At 47.6% G+C, this 19,764-nt stretch overlaps 1 protein-coding gene across 3 annotated transcripts in view; it reads right to left on the reverse strand.

Moving 5' to 3' along the window:
* DNAAF9 (dynein axonemal assembly factor 9) overlaps positions 1–19,764 on the reverse strand; it is a 103,021-nt gene that overhangs the window by 6,186 nt on the left and 77,071 nt on the right. For all 3 annotated transcript variants that reach the window (XM_058679302.1, XM_004585655.2, XM_058679303.1), the window contains 7 exons: positions 19,356–19,514; positions 14,440–14,565; positions 11,030–11,067; positions 5,649–5,784; positions 3,953–4,039; positions 785–891; positions 334–408 (listed from right to left, as the gene is read on the reverse strand). In XM_058679302.1, the coding sequence (XP_058535285.1) occupies positions 334–408; positions 785–891; positions 3,953–4,039; positions 5,649–5,784; positions 11,030–11,067; positions 14,440–14,565; positions 19,356–19,514 (728 nt within the window). The remainder of the gene's footprint in view (positions 1–333; positions 409–784; positions 892–3,952; positions 4,040–5,648; positions 5,785–11,029; positions 11,068–14,439; positions 14,566–19,355; positions 19,515–19,764) is intronic.

Consider the following 19,764-nt stretch of genomic DNA (forward strand, 5'->3'; position numbering starts at 1 on the left):
CTGGCTATTCCCCAGGCCTACCGCCTCATAGGGAGAAGGTGGAAGGCTTGAAGACTTCATTCAAAAATGGGCCTGCAGCTGGACACTGGGGTGGTTCCTGGTGACAGGGCCAGGAAAAGGCCATGCATGCTTAAGACGGGTGGGGTGTAAGTCTCTGGTACAAGGATCCCAGGGGGCAGGCCACCAGGCAAAGAGGGCAGGCTCTCCCTAAGCAGCAGGACAGGGAGAGGTGTAGGAGCAGCCTGATGTGTCAGGCCCATAGGGCAAGGTTTCTGAGTCTGTAAGGTGAGCACTCCAGGATATGCAACTCCCAAATCCAACCCTCCTGCTTACCTGAGAACTTCACTTTGCCCAGGATGTGGTAGATGTTTCCAGAGAAGGGACTTGGCTTGATGGAGGACTGAATTGCTGGTGGAGGAAGAAGATAGGGCTGTCACCCAACTGATGCAAGGCCAAGTTCAGGGCAGCAGACTGGGAAACTGGGAGTTTTAGTGACTAGGGAGACCTTGCTCAGGGTCTGGAGCTTACAGGTAGGATCCACCTCCCCGCACTTTGCTCCCCAGCAGTCCTGCCGCTGTTGTCAGGGGTGGGAAAATTCTCACAATGGAGTGGTGGAGATCAACTCTGTGGCCACACATCACGGAGGACAGGGGAATCCTTAGCCTTCAATCTTTTGCCTGTAGGGTGCCAGTGGTGAGGAACACTGAGGTGGAGCTGGGGGCCCTTCTGCCAGGGACAGGGGGCTCCTCTGCAGGGGCAGGGGCCCACACCCGCTAGGACTCACCTTTACACTTGGCTATAAAGCGAGTCTTCTCTAGGGGCCGGCCGAACCACACGCAGATCTGAACCATCAGAGGGAAGACTGATCCAGCATCAAATCTACCTTCGTACCTTCAAAGATATAGTGTTATGAGTACACATGACTGGGGTGTGGGGATTATGATACACTACACTTTGGGATGAAGTATATACCAGTTACTCAATAGTATTCCAATCCCCCCTTAACAACTTGGATGGCACTTTATATCTAAAACATTTGCTTCATTGTGTCTACATCTCCTTCACCTTGAGATGGATGTTCCCTCAGGTCAAAGACCCCTCTACCTCTTAAGCCCCAAAGTTGGCTGTGTCTGTCTTGCTACATTGTGGGCTCCTGCACAACACTACTCCCTCCTGCTCCAAGCCCCATCCCTCCCCTCCTGCTCACTGCGGGCAGCCGGCAGTCTGGACATCTGGTTCAGACTTCCTCTCCAGAGTGGGCAGGCGGGTGGGCGCCTCTGCTCTGGTCTCTTGCTTCGTTTTTAAAATTATTTTTATTGTTTTCCATGATGCATTTTGGTAGCTATTCCCCTGATCCCCTCTTCATTTCTCCTCCCCGTTACACAGTAATTTAGTCCTTTAATGACATTTTGAAGATCAACATTTTGTTATTAAGTTCATCGTGGCATGGTAGGTACAGGACTGTTCTGTTTTCTGTATCCAGTGCCGCTGACTCCATAAGAACATGGTCATATTCAAGGCCTCATACAATAGCAACCTTCTACCATGGAGAATGTTAAGCACATATTGAGGGAGTATAATGAACCCATCCCCTGGCTCCCACAGTCATGGAATTATCATTCCCTCTTTTGAATCATTTCCTTGAGCTGAATCTCCATAATTGGAACTGCTCTATGAAAGGGTATAACCATTTTACATGCAGTATTTTACATCATCCCAACTGCAGATGAATATGCCAGTTTCATAATTTCTCTGGCTATGAATATCAGATATTTTTGGCTGAATGTAACACATGTCAATCCAAACAAGAAAGAGGTACCGGGCCCGGTGGTGTAGCCTAGCGGCTAAAGTCCTCATCTTGAACATGCTGGGATTCCATATGGATGCCGGTTCTAATCCTGGCAGCTCCACTTCCCATCCAGCTCCCTGCTTGTGGCCTGGAAAAGCAGTCGAGGACAGCCCAAGGCCTTGGGACTCTGCACCCGTGTGGGAGACCTGGAAGAAGTTCCTGGTTCCCGGCTTCGGATCGGTGCGCACCGGCCCGTTGCGGCTCACTTGGGGAGTGAATCATCGGACAGAAGATCTTTCTCTCTGTCTCTCCTCCTCTCTGCATATCTGACTTTGCAATAAAAATAAAATAAATCTTAAAAAAAAAAAGAGAGAATCTGGTCTGGGAACACCTCAAAGTTTCTTTAAAAAAAAAAAAAAAAAGAAAGAGGTACCATATCACATTTCTGAGCACTCCTGACACTGAATTCTGCTTCCATGACTGCTAATTATACTTGCTCTCAAATTGACTGTACACATCTATACAGATTCGATTATTTTTCTTCTTCTTTTTTTTTTAAAAGACTTATCAATTTTGTTGGAAAGGCAGATCTACAGAGAAGAGGAGAGACAATGAGAAAAATCTTCCATCCTCTGGTCCACTCCCCAAGTGGCCACAACTGCTGGAGCCGAGCCAATCTGAAGCCAGGAGCAAGGAGCTTCCCCTGGGTCTCCCACACTGGCACAGGGTCCTATGGTCTTGGGCTATCCTCCACTGTCATAACAGGCTACAAGCTGAAAGGTGGAAGGGAAGTGGAGCAGCCGGGACATGAACTGGCACTCGCATGGGATTCTGCTGTGTGCAAGGTAAGGACCTAGCCACTAAGCGATTGTGTCCTCGGTCATTCTTGTTTCCCCAAACCCTTTGATGCAAGCATTTTCTTCCAGTCTACTGTACTTTCTTACTGGTGTCCCCTACCATAAAACAGCACTGTAGCTCTTAGTTTTATATGGGTTAAAGTATCTTACTCCTCCCGATTTCTTTAAAGGGTGGAGGTGGCATTAACACTTCTGTTGTTTCAAACAAGTGATTCCTTCTGAGAAAACCCCTACAAACTTTCAATTTCACATACAGAATGTGCTGAACTTTTTAATTTTGTTACAGCATAGAACAATTAGTGTGCTGTTAGTCCAAACAACTGACAGTGTAAATGGTGATGCGGGGGATGCATTGCTAAGGATAACAAAGATACTCCTGATAAACATGTGAAGTTAACTCTGGCCAGCTCGAATTAATGTATTCCCCTAAAGTTTCTACAGAATGGAAAACAACTGTCCATTCTATACAGGCACAAGAAGTGGTTAAAGAACAGACCCCAGAGCCAGATAGGCTAGGCCTGAAATGCAGCTTGTCACTTGCTGATTAGGAGCTGCTAGCCAATCCACTCCTCGCTGCCTCAGTTCCCTCATCTATGAAGTGAGGAGAATAAGGGGACCCGCTTCACTGCTTGGTGCAGGGATTGAATAGCAGTCCAAACAGAACTTCCTGTAATAATGGAACTGTTCTAAAAGGGCACTGTCCAACAGAGTAGCTGATAGCCACGGGTAGCTATGGAGCACTAGAAATATGGCTGTGTGACTGACATTTTACTTTTGATTTTATTTTTACTCATTTGTATTACATGCAACAGCCACTTGGCTAGGCTTACAGAGCCAATCCGAGGGCAATACTTACCACAGATAGAGGGTTATGCTGGTGCGCATCTAAGTAAAGGGGACTTTGCACATTCACCTTTCTCTGTCGCCCTCAGCCCAGAAAAAGGAGACTATTCATTCCTCAGGCCATATCAGGAGGAAACTCACGTGGGATGGGAACCTGAAAGGACTGCCTGACCATGTTCCCAGGAATGACTTCCTCTTGAAGGCTAGACTCCCTGCTCCATCCACCGATGTCACCTCACTAGAGGCCAGAAAACACAGGATCCCAAAGTGTCTGGCACATACAGGGCAGCCCCCTCATCCCATATCCACGAAGGCTCTCAATCTTGGGTCCCAGAGTTACAGTTTTGGCTGTGCCAACAGTCAGGTATTTTACTTTCTCTCTCTCTCTTTCTCCTTCTCCCTGCTCCATAAATAAAGAAGGTTTATAAGGAATTTTTAGCTACTTTTCAGAGAAGATACTTACCAGCCAGGGTACGTTAAGTATCGAGCGCGTAGCATCTGAGGACTTGAAAAACTATTTTCTGAGAGAATCAGTTCAATGTCCTCATTCCTTTGAAAACATACAGAAGAGACCCAGCTTGTTAAGACTGGCAAATCTGCACATTCTGTTTCCTCCACATGTTCCCGTAGACATACGCAAACACATATGCATACACTTTTCTGTCAAGCCACTTGACAGCTCAATATGTCACGTTTTACCCCTAAATGCATATCTTTTTTAAAAATAAAAAATTATTTTTTATCAGAAAGGCAGATACACAGAGAGAAGGGATATAAAGATCTGTCTGCTGGTTCACTCTCCAAGTGGCCATAACAGCTGGCGTTAAGCCAATCCAAAGCCAAGAGCCAGAAGCCAGGAGCTTCTTCCTGGACTCCCACATGGGTGCAGAGTCCCAAGTCTTTGAGCCATTCTCTGCTGCTTTCCCAGGCCACTAGCAGAGCTGGACGGGAAGTAAAGCATCCAGGATATGAACCGGAGCCCATATGGGATCCAGACAAGCACAAAGAGAGGATTTACCCACCAGGCTATTGCACATGGCCTCTAAATGAGTATCTTACAGAACTACAATTACTAGTATCATATCCAAAGAAATTAACGGCAACACTGATACCATCTTGGAACTTGTTAGAAACGCAGAATTTTGGGGCAATGTAGCTCAGTGACTTAAACTGCCATCTGCAAAGCTGACATCCTATACTGCAGCATCAGTTAGAGTCCTGGCGCTTCTGTTTCTGACCCAGCTCCCTGCTAATGCACCTGGGAACAACAGAGGATATGCTCAAGTACTGGACCCCTGCTACTACTGTGGGACAGCTGGATGGAGTGCCAGGCTCTTGGTTTTGGCCTGACCTTGGCCATTTGAGGAGGAAACCAGCAGATGGACCATCTCTTATCCTTTCCCTCTCTCTGTCACTAGGCCTTTCAAACAATCTCTTTTTTCCCCCTCAAAGATTCATTTCTTTTCTTTGGAAAAGCAAATTTACAGAGAGAAGGAGAGACAGAAAACTTCCCCATCTACTGTTTCACTTTAAAAATGGTCTCAATAGCCAGAGCTGAGGTGATCTGAAGCCAGGAGCCAGGAACTTTTTCCAGGTATCCTACATGGGTGCAGGGTTTCAATCTTTGGGCCATCCTTTACTGATTTTCCAGGCCACAAGCAGGGAGCTGGATGGAAACTGGAGCAACAGGAACACCACAGTGACACCAGTTGGGTCCTGGTACTTAGACGTGGAAGATTAGCCAACTGAGCCATTGCACCAGGCCCTAAAGCTGGTTCTCTTAAAAAAGAGAGAAAAAAAGTCTTAGGCTCCATTTTACTTCCACTAAATCAGAAACTGATCTTCAGAAGATCCAAGAGATGTATGTGCACAATTAAGGGGGTGGGCCAGAGTTCAGCACAGCATTTCAGATGCCCACAATGCCCTATCAGAGTGCCTGGATTAGAGCCCCAGATCTGCCAATTCCAGCTTCCTGCTGGTGTGACTCCAAGAGAACTCAGGATGCTGACTTGTGGGTTCTTCTCGGTGACTTTTACAGCATAGTCAAAGCATTTCAACAGCTGATTTCCAGAACCATGCACTCAGGCCCTGGAGCTGAAACACCCTGTGGACTACAGCTTGATCAGTGGTCCCACGGGGTGGAGTATGCCTCAGTTTACCTGGTGACAATCCCATTTTCAGCGAGAATGAAGGCTGCCGTAGGGTTGGCAGCTCGGATGAGGCTCTGCAGCTGGACAAAGAGAGGGTGCCTCTGCTCCGTGGTGAGACTCGTGAACACCACATTGTTCACCAGGCCTGGGGAAGGAAGCCAAAGACAGTTCAGCCCTCGGAGGTCTGAATGGCTATGCAGAGCCCCACAAGAATGGGCTCCTTCCCAACTGTCCTGTTCAGCAGCCTCCTGCCCACCACCAGCACACACGGCCACCCTTCCCGTCCCTGTTACTGCTCCCACTGCCTCTTGGAGTGAATGGCTCCAACTCTGCACACCTCCTTTCCTAACCTCTTTTGCATTCCTAAGTCCTCTTTCTGGCTGATACATGGAGTTCCCAATGCAAGCGTCTTTTTGTAGCCTCTGTGTTTAATCATATCAGAACTGGTGCCATTTATCTTCACCAGTTTAGACCACATACATTAACCTGCACTAACTGTGGCACCAACCACTATAGCTCCAAAGAACGCACAGTTAGCCAAGGATTAACACAATCCCAGGACAAATGCTAACACAGATATTCAAATGGTACAGGGATGGGGAACCTTTTTTTCTGCCCAAGGCCATTTGATTATTTACAACATCATATATGTGTCATGAGAAACTATCGACTTACAATCACCATATATGCATATGCTATACAACTGCTATTGATGTACTGAATTTTGAGCACCACTTGCAGGTGTTGTGGCAGGGATAGATAAAATGATTTCACAGGCCAGTTCTCCACTCCTGACAGTGATGTGGTAAGAAAGCATAGCTCATGTAAAGAAAAGTTGTCAAGTGCGCTGTGATTACTCCGAACCCTTTGGTGAAAGTAACAATGTAATATTAACAAGACTGTACAGTATCTGGAAATGAGGAGACAGTACTGTGTCTCATCACCCTGGGATAACACCTCTTTCATAATTATACCTGTTTTTATGTTATAACATATACATGCACGTACACACATAAACAATATTTTTGCTGCAAGATCATTTGCAGTTTTGGTATTCATTATTGCTATTCTTAATACTGTGGATTTTTCAAATACATATAGTAATATAAAAACAGAATCATCTGGCTTCAAGTCTTATTCATGGGTCTGGCTTGGTAGCCTAGTGGTTAAAGTCCTTGCCTTACACATGCCGGGATCCCATATGGATGCCAGTTCGTGTCCCGGCAGCCCCACTTCCCCTCCAGTTCCTCGTGGCCTGGGAGGGCAGTCGAGGATGGTCCAAAGCCTTCAGAGCCTGCACCTGCATGTGAGACTGGGAAGAGGCTCCAGGCTCCTGGCTTCGGATTGGCTCAGTTCTGGCCATTGTGGCCACTTGGGAAGTGAACCATCGGAAGAAAGAGCTCTGTCTCTCCTCCTCTATGTACATCTGCCTTTCCAATTAAAAAAAAATTTTACTTATTTTTATTGGAAAGGCAGATGTACAGAGAGAAGAGAAAGAGACAGCTCTTCCCTTCACTGGTTCATTCCCCAAATGACCATAATACCTGGAGTCAGGCTGATCCAAAGCCAGGAACCAGGAACTTCTTCCTGGTCTCGCACTGGGTGCAGTGTCCCAAGGCTTTGAGCCATCCTCCACTGCCATACCAGGGCACAAACAGGGAGCTGGATGAGAAGTAGAGCAGCCAGGACATGAACTGGTACCCACATGGGATTCCAGTGCTTGCAGGTGGAGGATTAGTTAATTGAGCCATTGTGCCGGGATCACCTTATCTTTTTTTCTTAAAGATTTGTTATTTATTTTTACTGGAAAGGCAGATATACAGAGAGGAGGAGAGACAGAGAGCAAGATCTTTCATCTGATGATTCACTCCCCAAGTGACCGCAATGGCCGGAGCTGCACCGATCCAAAGTCAGAAGCCAGGATTTTTTCTGGGTCTCCCACACGGGTGCAGTGTCCCAAAGATCTGGGCCATCCTCAACTGCTTTCCCAGGTCACAAGCAGGGAGCTGGTTGGGAAGCAGGGCCGCTGGGATTATAACCAGCGACCATATGGGATCCCTGCATGTGCAAGGCGAGGTCCTAGCACAGGACTGGCCTGCTCAGGAGAAGGCTGTGTTTGGGGTCTGAGACACACAATGTGACCAAAGTCCTGCCTCCTGCACAAGCACCATGTAAGCAGATCCTGTGGGGCTGGATTCTAGGTCAGGAGCTGATTGCAGAAAGGGGGCTTTGCTTCATAAGGAAATGAGCAAGAGGATTAGCCCCGGCATTCCTTAGGCCAGCTATGTAAACTGGCACCTGCCAAGAGGAAATGCCATCTGAGACAGGTACGGCAGTCATGTCGAGCCCTGGGTGAACAGGCCACTCTGGGCGGTTTTACCTGGCTGGGTCAGGAGTAGCTTTCTGTCCCGGAGCACGGAGTGGGCACTCAGCTTTGGCTGAGTTCTCACTGATATGGGCTGTGAGAGAGCAGGAAGCCTGGCCTGTTCTACCACCATGAGTGAGACTCACACATTCTACAAGTCCAGGAGAAAATGAGGTTTATTTATTAATTTTTATCAGTACATACTTCTTGAAGCATGGCACAGCGGCACAACATCTCTACCACACTTTCAGACCTTATGATAATAAACCTTGCTTGAGCCCTGAGACGGATTCCTAGTTCCTGTATCTCTCTAAGACACATCATCTGGGGGCTATACCACAGTCTTTTTCATTGGAAAAAAGGAGTGGCTAGGCAAGCCACTCCTGTGGCCATAAAGAGTGTGTCAGCTTGTGTCAGTGCCCTCCTCTGGGCAAGCCACTGGAGCTCTGAGCACAAGAACTGCCTCTTTTCTTCTCCCTCTCTGGAAAGCCAGGCACTGGCAAGAAGGGTGGAGCCAGCCCTTTGAGATGTGGGCTCATCTGGGAGCAAAGGGAAGCTACCTGCCAAAAGACGGTCATCCTATGAGTCCTCGCACAAGTGCAGAGGTAATACCCCTGGCTTCATGGTCAGCTGAGCACGCTTGAGCCTGTTCCTAGTTTGAGATTCGCTAACCTGTCCAGCCTCAAGCCTTGTCTTAGCACAGAAGTGGCCACAACAGTCTGTCTTTGAACAATGGACTGGCAGGCAGTATTAAAAAAAATGCCCACTGTGAACCAAAGAAACTGTGTGGGTTGGCCTCAAAAGCCTTCAGGCTAGCAAGGGGTTTTCCTCTTAGTGCAGGCCAATGTTCACCAGGTTCATGGACAGTAAACACAGGGTGTTTTTCCAAGGCTTTTTGTAAGAGATGCCTAACGCTACTCTAGGGTGGCAATGATCATGTGATACATAAGGTGCTGTGAAGGGAAAAGAAGGCACCAACATTCACGAGACTACGACAGGGCTTGGGCTGAACAAGACAGCAAATCCCAGGCACAACTACCGGTCATTACAGTCAATTAGACGAATACTTACTCAACCCGCTCCCTTGGGCCACACCCCAGCTCTCAAGGAGATGCTACTTTTGAGTCATTAGGGCTCCTGGGATAAGCCCCCAGGAATCACCTCTATCAGGCCCAGGATCTCCCTCTAGCCCACAAACTTTCTCTTCAGCAAATAAGGATCATTTGGAAACAATTCTCTAAGGTATTCCCCCTCAGGGATAGCACTGTGGCTTAGTCAGTAAAGCCACCACCCTCAGTGCTGGCATCCCATTTCTCTCTGTAACCGTAGCTTTTCAAGTAAATAAATAAATCTTTCAAAAAGAAAGTTTACCCCCTCCAGGTATGCCTTTCCCATTTGCTAGTTCCCAGTCCACTTGGACTTGGTTTTAGCCTCTGTACTCAGCTGCTCCTCCTGAGGGCACCTGCAGCCCTCATACTGGCAAAGCCAATAGGCTGTTCTCTTCCTTTCCTTTTAAGATGCTTATTTATTTATTTGAAAGGTAGAGTTTCAGAGAAGAGACACAGAGAGAATCTTTCATTTGTTGTTCAGTCCCCAAATGGCCTCAATAGCTGGAGCTGGGACTGTCTGCAGCCAGGAGCTAGGAGCTTCTTCTAGGTCTACCACATGGGTACAAGGGCCCACACACTTGAGCCATCCTCTACTGATTTCCCAGGCTCATTATCAGGGAGCTGGATGGGAAGTGGAGCAGCTGAAATTCAAACTGGCAACCATATGGAATGCTGATGCAGCAGGCAAGGGTTTACCCGTTGTGCTCCTGTACCCACCCCTCTGTCCTTCCTCTAAGGTACCTGCAACAGTAAGTATCTCTGATCTTATTCTCCTTCTTTCCCTGGTGTCTGAGGAAAAGCTCTGGCCTTCTGACCTTTCCAACTCTACATCTGGATGATTACAGTCCATGCTCTTGGCTTTGACCATGACTTCCAAACACATACCTGAGAATCAGACAGTCCTCTTTCGTTACTTCTGTAAGTTTTCTCTTATGCAGTTTACTTCAAGAATAGGTACCACTAATTATGCCAATCTTCTTCTTCTTCTTTTTCTAATGTCAAGGCTGCAAGCTTGGCATCATCCTTTGTCCAACTCACAGCTCCACACCTAGTCTGTCACCAAGTCCTCATGACTCAATTCCTATCTCCCTTGTTGACCTGGACACTGTGGATGGACTCAGGCAACTTCCATCCTATTCTGCTGTTGGGGGTACAGTGTCTGGAAAACAACTCGTGTTTCTAAAGGCTAGACCCAAGGCTCCCTCCAGGGACCAGCCTCCTGCCCAGGGCAGCACCCAGCTCAGCTGGTTCTCCAGACAGCAGCTTTAGGCACTCTCTGCTGCCTCCACTCCCTATGGACCTGCATTGGACACCAAGTGGTTCTTTTCAGTCTGATTTCTGCTTGCTGGGCAGGCTCAGGACACCCAAGCCCCCAGGCGTTTCTTCCAACAATGAACATTTCACCACTGCTGGAGGGAACTGAGAATACATTCTGGACCTCTTGGCCTTGCAGATAATGTGATGAAAAGTGCAGCTTTCAAGGATGCCAGGTGGGAGCACAATGCAACCTACAGGCTGGGTGGATTCTTCTAAGCATTTGCAAGGAGGGATGAAAAATTCCACTGTGTGTAAGTGGTTATTGAGGGAAACAGGTCTTGCTGTGTCAACCTCTAAGCTCTTGAAACAGGAGAAATGCACCAAGGTTTCCCTGCTCAGAGGCTGGGGACAGCTCCTCAGTCCACACACCTACCTGCAAGGCCAGAGTATGACTTAAGCTCAGGAGAGGTATTGCCATGGCAACTACTGCCAATGGCAGAAATCTGCCTATCAAACAAGATAAAACTAAAGATGGCAAAGTTTCCCCTGGATTAATTTTGCTAGCTTTAGATTTTGGAATGGTAGGTAGGAACATGACAAAGTTGGCTGTGCTTAGAACTGGAAAGACATGCAAGCAGGAAGTAAAGCATATTGCTTACCTTGTGAACACTGGTCAAGACATTTAGGGAAGAGAAATCTAGGGGAAAGAAGAAAGAAACATTTTAAAACCATTCATATCTCAGTGTTGTTACAGATTATTTACCAAAACACATGATGGTCACCAATATCACAGCATTAAATCACTACAGATTGTCTTGGTCATTCTAACCACCAAAGCTTCCAAACCATTCTGACCCCTGGATGCTGGCAGAAGGCCTAGCTCTTTAGACTGCAGAAGGAGAGGCAGAGATGGCAAAGAAGAGTTGGTCTTCTTTGGAAAGATATACTGTTTTGAGTAAAGGGGAAACTTCAAGGGAAAAATAAGGATTTCACTCACCTAACTCTACCAGAGCGCTTCAGGATCAAAACTGCTTTGTTCCCCTTCATGTGAAAACTAGAATCCCAGTCCCTCTTTGATCCCATTCTTAATTCTAAAGGCAAGTGAAAAGCAGGAATTGGATGAGCCGGCTCACAAGTGAAACAGGAGGTGGGGTGACTTAGCTAAAGTGTGAGTTAGTTAACTCCCTCAGTTCTACAGTAAGCTCCAGAGAAAAACTCCAGATTCTCACAGCGCTCCTTTCAGGCTAGAAAGCTCACAGTAATGAGGAGAGCTGCCTCTTCCCTGGTTCCCACCACGGGCTCGGCACACTGAGAGCTGTCCACATTCCCAATCTTGCTCTGTCATCCTGGAATGTACCAGAGGAATAGAATAGGACTAGGAAGAATAAGCAGGATAGGTACCTTGCTCCAGGTCCCCATGGAGCTGGGAAGTACTGGGGCTTAGTACCCAGGTCTGACTCCACAGAACTCACATATTTCCTTCCCTGGCATGTGGGACGCCTGTGGAAGGCACTCTTCCAAATTGCTGTTGTTCTAGCTGGTAGGTATTAATGCTGTTCAAAACACTAGTGAATCTCCTGGAATTTTCTTTGCAGTGGCAAGTCTTAACTCTCATTTACTTGATTTCCAACAATAGCCAGACACACCCCATTTGGAATCAAGTTCAGTGGATTAGTGAGCTGAGTGGGAACACCACTTGGGTTGCAGATCCAGTTCTCTTGCCTGATTCCCTCACGGTTTCTGAAGAATTCCAAAGAAGAACCTTCACATGCTGTGAGCAAGATCAAGAGGCCTGGGACAAAGGAAGAGGTTTCTCCACCATAGCCCACCAAGAACAGAACTCGCTGACATCACTGTGCTCATAGGTCACTGACTATATAGCCACACAGCAAACAAATACATCCTGACAGTGTCTATCCCCAGGACGGGCATTTGAGGCAGCCATTAGGCCACTGCCTACATTCCATATCAGAGTGCTTGGTGAGCTTCCTCCTAATACGTACCTGGGAGGCATAGGTGATGGCGTAAATACTTAGGTCTACTTGGGTCTCTGCCACCCACATAGGAGATCTGGTTTCTGACTCAGCACTGATCTAACCTTGGCTGTTGCAGGCATTTGGTGAATGAACTGGCAGATGGAAAGTCTCCTGTTTCTCTCTCTCTTTCCTTTTTAAGTAAAAAAATTGGGCCTGGCACAATGGCTCACTGGGTAAATCCTTGTCTTGTACAAGTTAGGATCCCATATGGACACTGATTTATGCTCCAGCTGCTCCATTCCCATCCAGCTCTCTGCTTGTAGCCTGGGAAAGCAACAGAGGATGGCCCAAAGTCTTGGGATCCTGGACCCATGCTAGAGGCCTGGAAGAAGCTCCTAGCTCCTGACCGGCTCAGCTCTAGCCGCTGTGGCTACTTGGGGAGTGAACCAGTAGATGGAAGATCTTTTTCTATACTCCTTCTCCCTATAAATCTGCCTTGTTAATAAAAAATAACTCTTAAAAGAATAAAATGAAAATAAGTACATAGACATTAAAAGAAAAGAAAGACAATCTATCTCATCAAGTGTCTATGACTTTAAGCCTTTTTCAGGTTCCTGCCTGCCTTCTTAGGACAGCCCACGGCTCCACATCAGAGCTGAATACAGGTCTCTCTGAAGGCATCATATCCAATCATAGAATGGAAACTCACATTGGGGTTTGGGTCATTAAGCTGTTGACTTAAAGCAGCTGAAGATAAATTTAGAACACATGGACATCTGTACATATTTAAGACCGTGAAACTGGAATGTAATGTCTATCTTGGTGTCCCTGGCCTTCAAACTGATATACTGGCTCATTCTTCCTAATCAAACTAGAAGCCACTGTTGCTTCCTTCGGATTCTTAAAAAATTGCATTCATCTTTTTATTATGGAACTATTGTTTCTTTCGAGTTATTTTTATTTGAAAAGTAGGCTTTGCAGAGGCAGGAGAAACAAAGGGAGAAGGTCTTTCATCTGCTGGCTCACTCCCCAAACGGCTATGACAGAGACAGCTGAGCTGATCTGAAGTTGAGAGCTGGGAGTTTCTTCCAGGTCTCCTGTGTGTGTGTATAGGGTTCCAAGTCTTTGGGCCAACCTCCATTGCTTTCCCAGGCCAATATATGGCATTTTTAAAAAAGATTTATTTATTTTATTACAAAGTCAGATATACAGAGAGGAGGAGAGACAGAGAGAAAGATCTTCCGTCCAATGATTCACTTCCCAAGTGAGCCGCAACGGCCGGTGCGCACCGATCCGAAGCCGGGAACCAGGAACCTCTTCCGGGTTTCCCACGCGGGTGCAGGGAAGTGGAGCTGCCGGGATTACAACCGGCGCCCATATGGGATCCCGGGGCATTCAAGGCGAGAACTTTAGCCGCTAGGCCACGCCATTGGGCCCAATGGCAGTAACTTATACCATGATTTTGTACATGTCATCAGTATAATATCTGGAAAATCATTAAACTTTTTGGAGTCCAAGCTCCCTTAGGTAATGTCACAGTAATGATAACTTTTAAGGATTAGAAGGAGCAAGGCATCAACATAATGCCTGACAAGTAGTACAAAATGAGATGATGTTCACTTTTGTCCTTTTGATGGATGCCTGGGATATATAAGGTAAGTTCTATACTAATAAATGCTGAAATGTTGCCATAATAGCCAGGTCAGGATCAGGCTGAATCCAGAAGTCATTCCATCCAGGCCTCTCATTTGGGTGGCAGGTCTCCGAGTACCTGAGTCATCTTCTGATGTGGTGTCTTACCAGGCACATTGGTAGGAAGCGGGATCAGAGGTGGAGCAGCTGGGCTTTGCAGTCATCAACAGAAATGGCTCCTGCCGTTATAGAAGCTATCTCTCTTCTCTTTGACTATCAAACTAAGAGAGTCTTTTTAAGACCTGGCATTAATCCACGACTATCTCAGCATTTACAACACACATGGTAGGCTTCCGCAAGTAATGCACACATGAAGTGTGTCTCCTGCTAAAGCATGGGAACCAATCACTTTCATCACATTTAACTCATCCTGTGGGCTGGAACTGGTTCTTAGGACCTACCTGTGCTCCATGTAGCAGCTCTGGGGCTCCACGCACACTGTGACTGCACCAATGGTGAAGGAGGCCCTGACGTTTGCATCTGGGTGGGTCTGCAGTGCCTGGACAACATCAATGACATCCGTGTAGCTATGGGGAAGGGAAAAGACTGCTTAATGTAATGACTGGGGCTGCTGAGTCGGGGAAATGGGGAGGGCTAAATGAGTAAGGGTACAAGAAAAACCAAGAGGAGGAGCCTGTGACTAGATTTCTTGGTGTCATTCTACTTGGTGATCCATAGAAACCAAAGTATTTGGAATCCAAAGTATTTCTGCACTCCTGAGTTCTCTTCAAGTGGAAGGGTTACTCTGCTTGGCTGTAAAGGGAAACCTGTGGGCAGCCCTGGGGCAGGGTGGTTTGGAACTGGTAGAATTATTTTAGTAGGCCTGTTTGCTAATCACAAACCAGCAGCATTTGCTCTGGTCTCTACTTACAGCTCTTTCCTTTCTTTCCTATATCAAATAAATGGCTACGACAGATAGGGGATCCCATCAGACTTGTCCATTTCAGGACAACATGTTCAGCACTGCTTGCAGTTTTTGTATCACCTACGTGGAAATGTCTCCTAACTTCAGACTTTGAGAGTCAATTTGTTATTGTCATTGAGAGCCCTATCTGACTGCACTTGTCCTGTCCCCTCCTGGTCTTGTTGTCTCCAAGGGAGGGGGCTCCTCTTTCATGTTCTGGGACTGAAACATTTCTTTGGAGTTGTCTGAATATACTCTTATTTGGTCTTTAAACAGAAATACAAGATTCCCAACCCTGCCCCCAAGTTCACAACCATTTCTTGCCCATATGCCCCAACAGGCCCTCCCAGATGGGCCCCTTCTTCCATCCTTGCTCTACATCAATCAGCTGATGTCCTCTTCTGTTCAAACCCTCTAGAGGCTTCCATCTCACTCAGCATGAAAGTCCTCTGTGATCTGAAGAATTTCATTTCCTACCATTCCATCCCTTTCCCTAATCCAGCCACTTTGGCCCCCTGGCTCTTCTCTGAACATGCCAAGCATACTTTAACTTTGCTCACTCTGTCCCCTCTGCCCAGAATGCTTTTTCCCAGATACATCTGCATGGCTCCCTCCCTTCCTCTTTCCCTCCAGGTCTCTGCTCAAGTGGTATCTCATGGGGAAGGGGATCTCCTCTGACCTCACACGTTTAATGTGTTGTGGCACCCTCCTGCAAGGTACTCCCTGGCCCTTCTCCAATTTTTCAGCAAAGTGCTGACTAAATCAGCCAAATCAGGTCCTTTCTCATTTACCTGTTTATTCTCAGTCTCCACAATAACAATATAAAGCGAGGGCAGTAATCTCTGGGGCCTAAAGCAAGAACTTGATGTTCAGGCCTGACAAGTCAAGTCACAAGTGGACCTGCCCTTTGCCCTGCTGTGGAGAACACTTTTCCCTTTTGGCCCAGGGTATCATAAGACCTTTTCTTACAGAGGGAGGTCAAACATGATGGGCTGTCTTACAGATCAGATGGGCCGAGATCTGCCTGGGATCTTGGAGGCCAGGGCCAGGGAACAGATAGAGCTTCCCTGGGCCATTTCCTGAGTTCCTACAAATAACTCATCTGTAAAAAGGCCCTTGGCTTGTTCCCAGGCTACAATATCCCTTCCTTCCCCCAAGTCTGGCCCCTGTCCTGACCAATCAGTGGAAATGGAGTGGGGAAGAGGGTTTGCCAGGTTTGATCCCTACAAAAGTCTGGCAGCTGGAGTGCCTTCAGCACAAGCCGTTGGCCTGCTGGAGTCCCTTCTTCAAGGCTTCTCCCCACATGTGGGCATGTGGGTACATGGCCATGTCGGGTTCTTCGCATTGCAGTGCCTGGGTGGGCCTAGATGCCACAGGCACTGGCGGGCTTTCAGAGCAGCCTGTCTGGTCAGTGAGGCTGTCACTTGCACACTACCCGTGTATGATGGCTCTCACCCTCCTGGCTCAGTGTTCCAAGGTCGGCTCCAAGGCATTAGCTTCCCTTCTTCTAAAAACAAGGGTGTGGAGGACTTTTATTTTCCAAGTTCGGTCTAAACCAGAAACTTAACTCCTAGCACAGAAAAGAAGACTGAAGGATCTACATACAGGCTAATCTTAAACACTTCAGTCCCTTTATTTTGATGAGACTTTCTTGGGGGGTGTGGGGGGCAGGGAAGTTCCAAGTTTTAGAGTGGTTCATTAATCTCTGCTGATCTCAAGGGGAAAAAATTCAAGCTAAACAACAGACCCAGGTGTCCTCATTGTGAGGCCTGTGCATCACGGCACTGCCTAAGGCCCTTGGCCCTTCCTGCTTGAACCTCCTCCCCACCCAGCCCCTGCTCTGTCTCGGCCCTGGTGCACCTTCACTAGAGCAGGCAGCCTGCCCTGCAGACACAGAGAAGGAAGCCCCTTGTGCCAGTTACCACAGCATGGGCCAGACCACTGTGGCTAAACTGACTCCCTGTGTGATAAGGAAGAGACAGACTGGCTCTTCTTGGTGGCTTCTTTCTTGCCAGTATTTGCTGCATCAGAAATAAAAACAAATCCAGACAACAACCCAGTGGGACCTTCCTTTCCTTCCTCTGAAACAACAGATGTTCTATTTAAGTCCTCTAGATTGTTACATGGTTGCAATCTAAGCCTATTATTACACTGGGCACATGATTTGTATTAATTCCATTTGGTCTTGGGAGATACATTATTTTTAAGGTATATAACTTCAAATAATGACATTTTAACATTCCAGAGTATAAACACAGCTCCTCAATTCCTTAAAAGTAACCTTCTGTACAACTGTCTGTTGGCTCCTTTATTTACCACTGGAGTCAGGATGCAGACCAGGTTCAGCACCACAAGATTCCTGGTGTTGATTATAACCACATCCCCCCAGGGCTCTAACCTCTGGGAACAGCCATTCTCCCTCATTTATGACACCTATTATTTTAAGAGTAATTCCATTTTTGAAATGAGTACCTGCAGTACTCCCTATTGTTACACAAAGTCAAATAGAATCAGGTTACTCCCATGGCTAAATAAAACTGCTTAATATCACAGGTTTGTTAGAAATGAAAATAAAAGCCATATTCAAGGGAAAAAAAATTCACAATTTGAGAAGCCTCTGGGCACTCCCTTTACCAGCAACCTTGACAGAGGACAGGAAGGTCCAGCCCCAGGAAGCTGGCTGTGCTACAAAGAGCTTCCTACAGAATCTCAGGCCATGGGCCTGTTCTGAAAGAACAGGGCCCTAGTGTAGAGTCACAACATCTAGTTGGCATTCTGAACTGGAGGTCACCTGACTCCTGTGGCTGTGACTGGGCAAGGGCTGGGTCTGCAGGGCCTCAGGGGGCTGGCTACACACGGTCTCTGCAGTACAGAAGCAGCCAGGCCAGCTGACGCTACTGTAGGCTTGTCATGTCTGAGATAAGGAGCCAGCGATGTTCTCCAAGGCACTGTAGGGCAGACATGCGCCCTCAGCTTCATGCTGTCAGGCTGCCAAATTCACCTTATAGGGCCATAACATCATAGACTCTTGTGGGGGTGGAGGGTGACAGCTGGGCCAGCCTTTTCTTTGACCAGTAAAATCAATGGTAACCCAGATTAAAAAGTGGTTGGGCCTGGTGTGGTGCCCTAGTGGCTAAGTCCTCACCTTGCATGCGTCAGGATCCCATATGGGCACTGATTCGTGTTCTGGCTGCTCTGCTTCCCATCCAGCTCCCTTGCTTGTGGCCTAGGAGGGCAGCCAAGGATGGCCCAAGGCCTGCACCCACGTGGGAGACCTGGAAGAAGCTCTTGGTTCCTGGCTTCAGATTAGCTCAGCTGCAGCCATTGCAGTCATTTGGGGAGTGAACTAGTAGATGGAAGATTTTCCTCTCTGTATATGTGCCTTTCCAATCAATGAATCATCAATCAAACATTATCTTCAAAACAAGTGGTTTCAAGCCTAGACCCTTCCTCTGCAGTTTGCATGACCCTAGCGCACAAGAGGACAAAATGTCTGACTGAAGGGGAGCTGGAGGCAGGTGTGGGCACCAGCTTGCTGGTGCATCATGGCTTACAGTGGGCAGAGCTTATTCCCTCCCTCTTCAGGATCCCAATCCTAGTCTTCCTACAGTATCTGGCTCACAGCCAGGGGCCCAGAAGAGCTAAGGAACAAAAGATATTACATGGCACCAATGCACTTGGTGAGAACCACCAGAAATTTCTTGATTGCTATCAGCTATGGCAACACAAGCAAAAAGCACAGCCCATGTTTTCCTGACCTACTGCATTCCCCTCTGGACCCAGGTGGCAATGGGCCAGGAAGGGGCACCTCTGTGAAAGGCTTTAGAACAGATAAGGGAAGCTCCTTTCAGTCATGGACCCCTGGAGCAGATGAACATGCTCTGTCAGTCCTGCCATTCTGTGAGCACCTCCATGATAATCCTGCTTACACAACGACACAGCAAGGTAATCAGCCTGCAATCACTGTCCTGCTCACAGCCACCAAGAGGGCGCTCTTTGTCTAACAGACTGCCCACATTCCTGAGCCAGCCCAGGAGCATGGAAGGGTTGAAGGGTGCAGATGTGGGGCCATCCTCAGGTTCCACAGGAGATGGAACTGAAACTGATGCGGCTCATCTGGATGGTAGAGGAGGAGGTAGAGTCCACTACTGTTAGAGGAATTATCAAAGAACCTGGTCCAGTTTCCCTACTCCACCCCTTCTTGGAGACACGAAGATGTTAAAGCCAAACTGAAAGCCTGTGTGCAAGCTACTTCATCTGTTACCATAGACTATGCAACACCAAGATGGTCCTTGCTAGGGTAGCATGGACACTGTTCATACACATGTGGAGTGTGCCTCAAGTTTGCTGCACAGGAACTAAGGTCAGGGTGGGGTAAGCAACTCAACTTGACCCCCCAGTGCCCAGGCTCACCCTTGTAACACCACCAACAGCCTGGTCTTCTTGCGGATGTAAGCTGCCTGACGGGCAGAGCGGTTCTGCTGGGCATCCAGGGCACTGGACAGGTATCTCTGGAAGTGGGCGGCATGGAAGCACTCGGAGCTGTCCATGACCTGGCGGTACACCATCCACCTGTAGCATGCAAAGGCACTCTCAGCACAATAGCATCCTGTAGGCCTGGTCCCACAGATTCACCATGGATTCTAATGGGACCAGGCCCTTCTACTCAGTCTGTGCAGGAGCAAGTAATTCAGAAGCAAAAGAGAAGACAGAGAGTAGTGACAGGGTGCCCGGTACCCTGGAAATGCCACCTTGGGAGCTTCTGACAGGAAAGCCTTCAGCACAGTGAGAAAAGTACCTATGTCCAGGTTGCCCACCGCCC

Source organism: Ochotona princeps, chromosome 22 (genome assembly GCF_030435755.1).
Source record: "Ochotona princeps isolate mOchPri1 chromosome 22, mOchPri1.hap1, whole genome shotgun sequence".
NCBI classification, from domain to species: domain Eukaryota; kingdom Metazoa; phylum Chordata; class Mammalia; order Lagomorpha; family Ochotonidae; genus Ochotona; species Ochotona princeps.